This window comes from Chlorella variabilis (assembly GCF_000147415.1).
Source record: "Chlorella variabilis unplaced genomic scaffold CHLNCscaffold_6, whole genome shotgun sequence".
Classification (NCBI taxonomy): Eukaryota; Viridiplantae; Chlorophyta; class Trebouxiophyceae; order Chlorellales; family Chlorellaceae; genus Chlorella; species Chlorella variabilis.
In genome coordinates, this window is record NW_005435082.1 from 670884 (window position 1) to 683131 (window position 12248).

A 12248-nucleotide genomic window follows, 5' to 3' on the forward strand; every position below is an offset into this window, starting at 1 on the left:
TGCGCCATCCCTCACCCCCCTGCCCCTCCCCTCCGCTGCCGCAAAGCCCTCCTCGCCGCGCCGTCCCTGCCCTGCCTGTTCCTCTCTCCACGCACACACCACACCACACACCACACGCCACCTCACACCCCCGCAGTCCGCCTCCTACGGCCTGCTGAGCCCCGAGGAGAACGCGTTCCGCTTCCAGCGCTACTCGGATGAGGAGAGCGTGGCGGGCGGGGAGGCGGCGGCGGGGCACAGCCGCGCCGCCGCGCAGACGTCGGGCGCGCACGCCGGCGGCGGGCACGGCGACGGGCACGGCGAGGAGTTTGAGTTTGGGGAAGTCATGGTGCACCAGGTGGGTGGGTGCGGGGGAAGGGGCAAGGATGGAGGCCGGGGTGGTGAGGGGCGCGTGGGCGCGTGTGGCAGCGGGGTCCTTGCCGCGCGCACGTGCCTGTGCCGCGCCGCTGTCGTCTCCCCGGTGACCTCGCCCTCACTCTCGCACCCGCCCACCCACCACCCCACCCCCGCAGATGATCCACACCATTGAGTTTGTGCTGGGAGCCGTCTCCAACACCGCCTCCTACCTCCGCCTCTGGGCCCTGTCCCTGGCACACTCACAGGCACGCCCCTGGCCGCCCGCGCGCCTGCGCCGCCGCCGCCGCCGCCGCCGCCTCCCGCGGGCCGGCCCTCGCTCCTCAGCCGGCCTGCGGCGGCGCGGCCTGCGCAGCAGCACCCGCCGTCGCCGCCACACGCCGCAAGCTCACGCGCGCTGCCTCCCCCCCCCCCCATGCCCCGCCCGCCTGCAGCTGTCGGCTGTGTTCTACGACCGCCTGCTCATGGGTTCCATCCAGGGCGGCGGCTCCCCTGTGGGCATCTTTGTGGGTGAGACCAGCCTGGTTGCGCTGGCGGGCGGGCCCGGCGGCGGCGGCGGCAGCGGCCTGACTGCCCGGGCAGGCGTGCATGCTGGGGCGCAGCCGGCACGCTGCCGCGGCGCTGCCAAGCCCCGCGGGCCGCCGCCCTCTCGCCCACCCCGCCTCGCCCTGCCCCTCGCACCCCCGCCGCCGCCTCCCCGCAGCCTTCTTCGTGTTTGCGTGCGCCACCCTGGGCGTGCTCATGGTCATGGAGTCGCTGTCTGCCTTCCTGCACGCCCTGCGTCTTCACTGGTGAGCGTGCGCATGCGTGCTGGCCTGTACGCCCGCCCGCCCAGCCCGCGCTCCGCTCGTCTGGCCGGCTGCTCAAGCCGAGGCAGAGCAGACTGGATCGCGGCAGCCTGGCAGCAGCAGTCGCGGCAGCTGACTCTCCCGCAGCTCGCCTGCAACGAGCCGAGCCCCACGCATGCCTCTGCCTCCCTCCCTCCGCTCTGCCTCTCTCCCTCCCCTCACCATGCCCTGCCCGCCCGTGTGTGCGCAGGGTGGAGTTCCAGAACAAGTTCTATCATGGGTGAGGGGCGGCTGCCTGGGCTGCCCGCCCGCCAGCTCGCCGCCCACCCGCTGCCTGCCTCGGCTGCCCGCCCTCAGGCCGTCGTCCAGCCGGATCCTCTAGGGGTTGCTGATCACCGCTGCTAACAAGAGGGGCAGCAGCAGGGGGAGAGCAGCCAGGGCTGTCGGCGCGGGGCTGGCACCCAGGCGACTGACCACAGGCTGCCGCCGCCCCTCTGCCAATGTGTTGCGCAGGGATGGCTACCAGTTCACTCCCTTCAGCTTTGAGACGCTGGAGCCGCTGTGAGCCCTCGCAGGCGGGATCTCTGGCGGCAACCGATGCCCCACCCAACGCGAGCGGCGGCAGTCGGCAGCGCCGCCCACCGTCGCCCGCAAAGATGCCGGCTGGCCTGCCGGCTGCATCCGTGCTGTCTGTCTATCTAGCGACCTGTGTCCAGTAATCTCTCTGGATCATGCCATGCTCTGCTAAGTGTGTGTAAACAGTATAGTGGCAACGCGAAGAGCGGCCTTGCCATGCATGTCCCTTTAATCTTTGATCAACAGCAAACTGACGGGAGGCATCGCAAGCAACCCTGTCGGACAACTACGAGGTCGCAGCCGGCCCCACGCTCAGCAGGCTCAGTGAGGCGGTCCCCGCAGCTCGCCACAGACTACTCACCCTCTTGACCCTACCACCCTGCCACCCCGCTCACATCCCCAGCCGCCAACCAGAATAAATCACTCCTCTGGCGCCCCGAGTCCCTTAGCTGGAGTCGGCTCTTTTGCTAGCGCAGCATGAGCATCGCAGGTGCCAACAGAGCACCCGAATCGTGTAGGACAGTGTTTCTGAAAGCTGGCGAAATCGCCAAATGCTGGCGAAATCGGGCCAAAAAACGGCTCTGGCTGGCGATTGGCCGAAGGCCATCGCCAGCCAGGGCTGGCTAAATGAGGGCAGGCGGCGGGGCGACATCGCCAGCGCGTCGCCAGCCCCCATGACTGACATCGCCAATATTTTGAGGAGAAATGGCCAATTTTCCTCAGGAACTTCACTCCATAGTGTTAAACAAGCGCCAGCTTGCTGGGGGCTTCGCCCCCAGTCCCCCAAAAGGGAGGCAAGTGCCGACAAAGCAACAGCGGCGCCGCATGTGGCCGCTGCGCTGTGCCAGGCGCAAGGGTGGCTCCCCCGCATTTCGCCAATCCTCAATGTGCCATCGCCAGCTGATTGGCGAAATTTGGACGCGACAGCAGTCCTCATCGCCCGCCCATCGCCAAAGCTGCCACGAGGGCCAGAAACACTGGTGTAGGAGGCTTGCGCCGCCATTATTTTCACGTTCCATTGCCTTCTGACCGCTTGGACAACCCCATATAGCTGTTTCGAGATCGGGCGGGGCGTCTGAGCGCGCTTGGACCGACTACAATACTGCGGCGGCTCGCTCCTGCCGCGCGCTCCCCGCAAGAGAATCCTCCCACACTTCTTTCTGAGCGCTCGCGGCCCATCCCAGCCGCCATGCTGGCCCACAGCCGCCCCGGAGCCGGGTCCAGGCCGGGCAATGGCGCAGCAAAGGCGGGGGCGGGAGGGCGCTCGGCGCCGCCCTTGCAGCCCGCCCCGGCGCTGACCCGCCGCGCCTTGGTGCACCCCGTTCCCTCGCCACGGCCCACCCCTGGGCTGGTCCGGCAGCGGCCCCAGCGGCAGCGACCCCAGGAGCTGCCTGGAGCTACCCCGGAGCAGCAGCAGCAGTTCCCCGGCAGCGAGCTCGACGCGGCGGCCAAGGCCGAGGCGGCCGCCGCCAAGCTGCAGCGGTACCCCTGGCACAGCGACGAGTGGAAAGAAGAGTACAGGAAGCAAGTGCGGGTGGTGAGTGCGCCGCCGCCCGCCGCCGCCGCTGGGGCGCTGGGGCGCGGCCAGCCCCAAGCCCTAGCCGCCGCCCCCTCGCCACATGGCGAGGCCAGCGAGCAGCCAGGTGGTGGTAGGTCCAGGGCGTCCCGAGATTCTCTGCCAGTCTGGCATTACACAAGCCGCTCCTCAAGCCGAACAACCCTACCACACAGCCTTTGCCCCGCTGCCTCGCCTCCCCACAACCACAGACCACACCACGCCCCTCCCGACCCCGTCCCTCCCTCCCTCCCTGCAGACCTTTGACTTTGAGCGGTGGAGGACGCACCGCAGCTCCAGCCGCTTCTGGCGCCACATGGCCGGCCTGGCTCAGTCCAACACGGTAAGAAAGAAAACAGAGGCCGCCCTGCCGACGCCGTGCATTGGCTGCACGCTGTGTGGGCTCACCACCGTACAGCGCCTCGCACTTGCTTGGCCAGCTCATGCCTCTGCCCCTCTCTCCCAGCAGCCTCCGCCACAGCCTGCGCCGCCGTCTCACGCCCCTGGGCTGCCTCGGCCCGTCTGCCTGCCTGCAGGCGCAGGGGCTGGCGCAGCCGCTGGCTTACGTCATGGCGGTGTCGCTGGGGGTGGCGGCATACCACGTGGCGGCAGCGGTGAGCGCCTGCCCGCCTGCCTGCCCGCCTGTCTGTCTGGGCTCCTTTCATCAATGAGCTTTGGCACGCGCAGCATGCAGCGGCTGCGGCAGCGTACTGCCGGTCTACATTCAGGGCTGCCCTTGACAACACCCTTGCCCTGCTGCTCCCCCCACGGCAGGCCGGCTGGCTGCCGCTGTGGCCTGTCCTCAAGCTGGCCGCCAACGCGCCCTTCGGCCTCACCTCCTTTGCCCTCTCCCTGCTCCTCGTCTTCCGGTGAGCCCCGCCGGCGCGCCTCCTTCCGCGAACCCCTCACGTGCTGATTCATGCCCTGCCCCCAGCAAGCTCCCCAGCGAGCCCCCCAGCAAGCTTCCCAGCAAGCTTCCAGCTGCCCAGCCCGGCCGCGTATTTCGGCTCAGCCCTGCCGGTCTGTACTGCCCTTCCGTACCGCAGCACCAACTCCAGCTACGGGCGGTGGGATGAGGCGCGCAAGATGTGGGGCCTGGTGGTGAACCGCAGCCGCGACCTGACCCGGCAGGCGCTGGGCTACATCCCTGCCCACCAGGCCGAACTGCAGAGCATGCTGTGCCGCTGGGTTGTGGCCTACAGGTGAGGCGCGCGGCTCGGCGTCAGGGGGCATGCGCGGTGCTGCCGCGGCAGGGCGGTGCGATCAGCGCGCTGCGCTGGTGTGCTGGACGCAGGCAGCGGCCGCCAGTCGCGCCGCGCTGCCTGATTGCCTGCTGATGTCTGCTGCCACCCGGCTCACCGTGTTCTGCCTGCCCTCCTGCCTTGTTTTCTGCCCTTGCAGCCGCTGCCTGATGTGCCACCTGCGTGAGGGCGAGGACCTGGAGGCAGAGCTGAGGGGTGTGCTGCTGCCTGAGGAGGTGGCCGAGCTGCTGGCTGCCGAACACCGCCCCAACTACTGCTGCCAGGTGGGCTGGTGCAGCGTGCGCTCCCCTGCCTGCCTGCCTGCTGCCTGCCTGCCTGCTGCCTGCCTGCCTGCCTGCCTGCCTGGTGGCGCACGCGGGCGGCCAGCGACGCGGCGCGCCTCTCTTGCTTGCCGTTGCTGCCGGGCGGCGCGGGGCCCCGCGGCGCTCGCTGACATGAGGGCTGCTCCCGCCCCTCCTCACGGGCTCCCTGGCTGCCCTCCTCTCTGCAGGTACTGACGGAGGTACTGCGTGAGGCGCAGCTGCCCGCGGCGGTGACCAGTCCCACCGACAGCACGGGGTGCGTGCCCGCGGGGGCTGCGTACCGCATGGACGAAAACCTGACGGTGTTCGAGGTGCGCCTGTGGCTGCCGTGGCTGATGTGGCCGCCGCCGCTGCTGCAAGAGGGCCGCCACACGCCGGCAGCCGGCGCTGGGGCGGGGATACGGCCAGGCAGCCGGCCTACAGCAATAGCAAGCAGAAAACAGGCTGAGCCGGGCCTCCACCACCCCTCACCCGCCACCCCTCGCCCCACCACTCGTGTGCGCAGGATGTGACGGGCGGGTGCGAGCGCCTGCTGCGCACCCCCATCCCTCTGGCCTACACCCGGTGAGCGCCACGGGCAGGGTCGGCTCGTGGGTTGGGTGGCAAAGCACCCCGGAGTGCAAACCGCTTGCCAGCTGCACTTGGCACACCCCTGCTCACCTTGCCCTCCTCGGCCTGCCTCTCTCTTCCCTGCCCCCCTCGTCGCCCCGCAGCCACACCTCGCGCTTCATGATGGCCTGGCTGACCATCCTGCCCTTTGCGCTGTGGGACACCTGCGGCTGGGCCATGCTGCCCGTCATGGCCATCGTCGCCTTTGTGCTGCTGGGTGAGGCGGTGCCGGCGCGCGTTTCCCTGCCTGCGTGTGTGCTGCGCGCACATGGCTGCGAGCGCAGCCAGCTGGAGGAGGCTGACAGCCCCTGCCTCGCGCAGCACAGCTGACATCCAGCACTGACCTCCTGCCCTGCCACCTGCTACCTGCCTGTGCAGGCATCGAGGAGATTGGGGTGAGCATCGAGGAGCCCTTCTCCATCCTGCCCCTGGAGACCATCTGCCGCACCATCGAGAGCAATGTGCGGGAGAGCGTGGGCGCGCACTGCCAGCGCCAGGCCCGCCGCGCGCAGCAGGCGCAGCATGGCGGCGTGCCCGGCGACCTCCCCAAGCGCCACGCCCACAGCAACGGCAACAACGCCGTGCCGGCCCTGCTGTTCATGCCGCCGCAGCCCGTGGCCTCTGCGGGGCAGCAGCACTAGGGGGCCGGCTCCTGCGCCCTGCAGTGGCTCAGCGCCCGCGCTCGTGCCCCTACCCCATTCCTCCTGCTCTGTACCCAGCCGGCGATAGCCGCCGGCTCCCTCCCTACCTGCTTCTCTGCCTAGCGTATTGCGCCCTGTCCTACCCTGTTGCAGTCCCTCCTTTGCGCCAGCCATGTACTGAGATTTTAGCATCGCTCCCCCTTGCGCACCTCCCCCTTCTGTCCACGTCCCAGCTCTCCTCCGCTCCCGGGATTGAACTCGTATTGCAGCAACTGAACCGAAAAAATAAGACAGTTGTATATCTTTGATGGCAAACCCGCCATGAACCAATTTGAAAAACAATGAAGTGCTGACAGGCGATAGCAGCGTAACTCAGAAGGCTGCGCTTTTAGGAGGGGGGATGAAATCTGAAGGGAAAAGGGTGGGTGAGCAAGGCTGGCGTGATGATGGGAGGTGCGTTGATGGGGTCGGTGTAGACAAGGGGGGGCCACTGTGTGGTTGAAAAGATAGGGGTTGGCTGGCAGCCATCGCGGCAGTGCCGGTGTGAGCAGGTGGGCACTGCTTGGCAGCTCGTATCACGTGAGGCGTGCCCTACCCAATCCAGCTGTGGGCTGTGTGAGCACACGACCCTTTATGAGAAGATCACTGAATGCACAGCACGCTGGTCAGCTGCCAGGAGGCGGCAGAGAAGCCAAGGAGCAGGAGGGCGGCCACGGCGGCCTGCACCGCCAGGTCAGCACCCTTTGCGGGCGCACAGCTGGCGCAGGCGCGGCGCGTGCAGAAGCTGCAGGGAGGGACACACAGCATGGGCAACCCTGTCAAGACAAGGGCAGGCAGTGCGCGGCTTCTGCAGCAGCAAGCAGCTGGAGGGGCAGCGGGCGCCAGCGTGCTTGGCGCTCAGCTGTGCCCGAGCTGCAGCCCTCGGCTGCCCTCCCCGGCTGCCGCTGCGGCCTGCCCGCCTCACCTGCGCACAAACTTGCGCTTGCCGGCCAGGCGGATGAGGTAGTGGGCGGCGACGGGCAGGCCCAGCCCCACGGCGAGCAGCAGGAAGAGGGCCCACTGGATGCAGGAGCAGGCGCCGCTGGCAGACGCCCCCGCCGCAGCAGCCCCGGCAGCGCACTCTGCAGGCAAGACAGGGGCACTTTTGAGGCACTTAGGCACGCAGGCAGGCTGAGGTCCAAGTCGGCCACGCAGCTGGGCCGCGCTTCCCCCTGAACAATGGCACCATCTCGCCAGCACAGACCAGCTGTCTCCCGGTGCTGGGCCCACGCCTGGCCCAGCGCTCACCTTCCGGAGCCGCACAGCAGTCAAGGGGCAGCAGGCCGCCCAGCGGCGACAGCACGCCCGACAACGCGGTCGCCAGGCGCGCGGCGGCGGCGAAGCTGCGCTGGGCGGCGCAGGAGGAGAAGGCGGGGTAGCGGCAGAGCGTGGCGACCGCTCGCCAGGCGCTGGTGGCGCCGCCCGCCAGCTGGACCCAAAGGAAGGCCTGCAGGCAGGCAGCAGGGGGGTGCGGGTGGTGTCGGGGCAGAGTTGGGAGGCAGGGGTGGTGGGTGGTGGCAACGGGTGCCACCCACGGTATGGCCACAATGCCATGCGGGCAGGCCACCTCGTCCAGCTACCGATGCAGACCCCCACCCCTGCAGGGTGGCATGCCGCGCGGTGCTTGCATGGCCGCCTGCGCGTGCCTGGAAGGGCAGGCGGAAGGACATGGTGAGCAGGCTGAGGCCCAGGCACTGAGACACAGCCAGGAACTTGGGCCAGAGGAGCGGGAGGTAGTGGGCTTGGGACAGGGTGGCCGGCTGCGGCGCCTCCACCAGCACCCAGCTGGCCAGCAGGCAGGCTGTCACGACGGCAGTGCGGCGGGGCAGGTACCAGCCCCTGGCCAGCCAGGCCAGCAGGCCGGGCAGGGCCAGCGCCGCGTGCAGGGCCGCGGCGACGGCGGCGGCGCGGAGGGGCGGCCCCTGGCGCAGCCGGGCGGGCAGGCAGAGGGCGTTGACCGCGGTCAGCGCGACGCTGCAGGTGCGGTCGCACTCTGCCCACCGGCGCGCACAGCTCAGGCTGAAGGCTGCCTCCACATCTGCAGCGTGCTGCTGCGGGCCAGCGGCCGTCTGCTGCCGCTGTCCCGGGCGCGTCCCGCCGGCGGTGGCCTCAGGCGTGACAGCCATATTCCCTGCACGGCTGGCGGCCCCTCTCTGACTCCTGCCGGGGCCCTGTGCCCCTGATTGGGCCCCTGGTCGGGCGAGGCGGGCCTAGTGCGCCTCCCCCCCAAGTGCTCGCTAGCCAACGTCCAGGCAGTGCGATGAGCCTCTGCTGGGCGTGCCAGTGCGTGCCACGGCGCCTAACACCGCGAAAGCTAGCTTCGACCGCCCATGAAGCGCGCATGGTGCTGGGAGAAAGCAGGGCGGCCGCCCGGCTTTTCACGGCCGCAAGTTGCGGACGGATAATACGCTCCACTGCTGAACTCAGTCAGGTCGCCTCGTGCCGAAGGAGATGGAACGGAAGGAAACGAGCTTGGCACGTACGGAGGGGCGTGTCCCAGAAGTCAGGGGGCAGTTGCAACCACTGGCGCCGCGGCGACAAACCCTAACAGCCACAGGGGTCTGAAGGGTTCAGCCCTACATCACCTGCTCCTAAGCCAGGCACACTCCCTTCAGGCTGATTCTGCATCTGAGCAGGACTGCTCATCCAGCCACCATGCGCGGCTGGCTGCTCCTCTGGCCAACACCGCCCCCGGGGCGTATACGTAGCGTAGCGTGCACAACCTGGCTGCCGGGTGTTCTGCAACCATTTGGATAGCACTTACAGCCATGCCGGTGCCAGCGATTGCCAGCCCAGCTGGCGATCGCGTCTGGGTTCATCGCCTGCTCGCCGCCGCTGTCGCCGCCCCGGCAGCCGCGCCGGCGCCTCCTTCGCTGCCGCCACACTCCTGCTTCATGTCCGGCTCATCCGAGTACACGCGGCCAAAGGTCATCTTGAGGTTCACCTTTGCCGCCGCGCCGCCACCAGCGGCCTCGCCTCCTGCCGCCGCTGCCGCCGCCTCTGGCGAGGGCCACGGCTTGACCACGTTGCTCATGCGCCGGTCAAACTGGTGGGCCGGCTCTGCGGTTGGGCACAAGGGAATCAGCGCACAGAAGAATGAGCGATCCGGCGTCCGAGCGACTCAACATACAGCATGCGATCAATGGGTTGGGATGGCAGGGCCAGCTCATGAGCAAGCACAGCCCGTCTCGCCACCCACGGTTCGCCACCACCACCACCCCCGCCTCCACCCGGCCGCCGCCAGCGCGCCCACCCGCGCAGTCCCAGCCCTGGAAGGCGTGCCAGTGGCTGCCGATGTCGGACAGGTCCAGGCGCCACAGGCGGTACTTTTGCAGGGGCGCCACCAGCGGCAGCAGGTCGGTGTCGTTCAGCGAGGGCGGCACCAGCAGCACGCCCTCGGCCTCCCCCTCCCGGGTGCTGGGCCGAACGCAGGCCTCGGCGCTGGCAGCCGCCGGGTCGGGGTTGGGCGGCAGCTCCTTGCACTTGGGGAACAGGATCTGGGCGCTGGGCCGCACAACCAGCTCGGCATCCTGCACACACCACCACCGGTCAGCGCCAGGGCACGGTGCCGGGTCGCGCCAGGGTGCTGCCACGCCGGCGTGCACCACCCGACTCCGGCCCCGCCAGCCTCCCCGCGCCCAACCACGCAAAGCACTGCGGGCGCGGCGCTCATGGCGGCAGCAGGGAAGGCCCGGGGGGGATGCTGCCGCGCACCTGGCCGCCCGCCGCCTCCAGTGCCTGCATGAGGCTCGGGGGCCGCACCTCCAGCGCCATGCCACGCGCCCCCGGCTCCGCCGCAAAGTCGGGCGGCAGCACCAGCACCTCGCCCTCGCGGCAGGCCGCGGGGAACTGCAGCTTCTCGCTGTCGGGGCGCCGGCAGCGCGGCAGCGGCGCGTCAGAGTTCTGGCAGAAGCAGGAGAACTGCGGCGGGGGGCCGGGAGGTGGGAGGTTTGGGTTGGTGTGTGGGAGTGTGGGGCCCAGGGACTGTTCAGGGGCGAGGCAGAGCGAGCCGGGGCGTGTAAGCATGCGAGGGGAAGCAGCGGCAGCGGTCGGCAGCGGATGGCAGGCCCCGCAGCGGCCGCCTTGCCTCTGGCAGCACAAAGGTGCGCCCCGTGGCGGCGGCCAGCGCCATGGCCACATACGTCTGCTCCAGCTGCTGCTGCAGGGAGCGCAGGTGGAAGAGCAGCATGTCCTCGGTCTGCACCCAGCTGTTGAAGGTCGGGGGCATCTGCACGAAGAGGGGGCGTCGTGTTGTGCAGGGTCGGGCTGGTGTGCGTGTGTGGTGGTGGTGGGCGGAGAGGGAGGCCGGCAGGCAGGCAGCGGGGGGTCGTGGCGGGAGCGCAGTGGCATGGAGGAAGGACGAGCGGCATGCAGCCACGGCGGCGCTCCAGCTCAATCAGGGCCCACCCAGCACCCAGCAGCACCCAGCACCCAGGCAGCACCTTGGGGACCCGCAGCTTGACCGTTAGGAACGTCTCCCCCTCCTTCAGCTGGCCTGCATCGTCCTTCTTGCGCTGCTGGCTGCCTCCGCTGCTGCTGCTGCTGCTGCCCGCTTGCGCGCCGCCGTCGCCGCTCGACGTGCCAGGCAGCTCTGTGAGCTGTGTCCAGGCATCCATGCTGGTTTCGCTTTTCGACGTGCTACCCTGGTCCGCGCCCTCTCCAGCCTGCACCGGGGCACACCAGTGCGGTGAGCCCGGCCGGCGGCAGCAGTAAAGTCCAGACGGCAGGGAGCTGGGCGCGCTCAGCGTCCGCCTCCCACCCGCTCCAGGCGGGCTGCTGGCGCTCCAGGCCTGTGCACGGCCACCCACCTGCTCTGTGGAGCGGCGCAGCTCCCCAGCAGAGTGGTCGTGCGCCGAGCTATACTGCAGCCCGTTCCACAGCACCGCGCCGCCCACCACCGCCAAGATGCCAATCACCAGCAAGCGCATCCAGCTGGTACCCTGGCGTTGCCGCCGTGCCACGCGCAGCCTGGCCCCAGCCATGCTGGGCGGGTGTGAAAGCGGGGTGCGAGCGACCAGCGCGGGGCCTGAGCCACCCTGGTGAGCAGTAGCAGCTTGTTCCCCTTGCCGCAAATCGCGATCGGGGACGGCGTGGCAGTAATCGATGGAGGAATGAGGCGTGCTGTAGCAAGTTTGCCTTTAGAAAGGGGAGCACAGCCTGCAAGCTTGCTGTGCTCTCTTGAGCATTCAATCCTGGATGCATGTCATCTGATCGTGCTGGATGGCCTATCCGAGAAGGCGGACAGCGCAGTCCCCTTGCTGGGGTTCAGAATGCTTCTCATACCATTCGCGTCGCTCAGGCTTGGGAGTCGCAGCAGGAACCCCGCACCCAGGCAGCGCTTGGACCGGGGGCGCAGTGCGCCACCATTGCTGCCGCCGCCGCCGCGGCTCGGCGGCTCGAGCCGCCCCGCCGGCTCCACCGCAAGATGGCCGCGCAGCGGATATTCAAACCGGTCCGCACAAGTTGCTCTGCGACTCAACACAGCAGCGTCCAATATGGCCCCAGAATCCTGCAGCTGAGGGCGGGCCACCTGCATGCCGTTTTCGCAGCGGCTCCCTCCTGGGATGCAGTCATTGGCACGCCGCAGGGGCCAATGAATTGCACGTCCATCGCACGCACATGATGCCCCAAGTGTTGCAGGCGATGGGTGGATTTGCTGCCAGCCAACTGTATGCTAATGATCTAAAGGCCGTGGAGTCGGCAATTGACGTGGGGGGGTACAGCCTGCACCTGTGCCTGGCAACCTGCCCAAGAACAGTCATTTAGCAGCCTGCATTGGAGGTAGCTCTGAGATGGACGGTAGCTATTGCACGGGTGTCAAAAGGTAGCTTTTGCACAAATGGAGTTGGTATAGCACATGATAGCAATAGTGTTCAAAAAGTGCTCCTCAAAATGTGACCAAAACAAAATTGGGAGTAGAGCAGTGCTCCGAAGCTGACATGCTCGGACAATATCAGAAATCATTGGGTCTGAAATGTACCATCGTATGTAGACGTGCGTAGCATGGCAACGAATGCTGTCTCCGCCCTTCAGCTCAGATGGCCTCTGCACCCGGGGAGGGCGCAGCTTCCAGCCAGCTCGAGCGCGATGCCGCCGGCTTGACTGCACAAGGATGCAGGGTG

General features: G+C 68.6%; 2 protein-coding genes across 2 annotated transcripts in view; both read left to right on the forward strand.

Moving 5' to 3' along the window:
* CHLNCDRAFT_34870 (hypothetical protein) overlaps window positions 1-1707 on the forward strand; it is a gene marked incomplete at its 3' end in the record, with an annotated part of 7845 nt that extends 6138 nt beyond the window's left edge. Inside the window, exons 17-21 of the mRNA XM_005849031.1 lie at window positions 224-337; window positions 513-720; window positions 1058-1145; window positions 1393-1422; window positions 1656-1707. Of these exons, the coding sequence (XP_005849093.1) occupies window positions 224-337; window positions 513-720; window positions 1058-1145; window positions 1393-1422; window positions 1656-1707 (492 nt within the window). The remainder of the gene's footprint in view (window positions 1-223; window positions 338-512; window positions 721-1057; window positions 1146-1392; window positions 1423-1655) is intronic.
* A 1200-nt stretch (window positions 1708-2907) lies between these two features.
* CHLNCDRAFT_143620 (hypothetical protein) lies at window positions 2908-6087 on the forward strand (the record flags this gene model as incomplete). Its single annotated transcript, XM_005849032.1, has 10 exons — window positions 2908-3255; window positions 3533-3616; window positions 3810-3887; window positions 4048-4142; window positions 4320-4475; window positions 4675-4798; window positions 5026-5148; window positions 5343-5401; window positions 5551-5663; window positions 5825-6087. 10 exons carry the CDS (start codon window positions 2908-2910, stop codon window positions 6085-6087), a joined length of 1443 nt encoding a protein of 480 aa, XP_005849094.1.
* Window positions 6088-12248: the final 6161 nt, after the last annotated feature.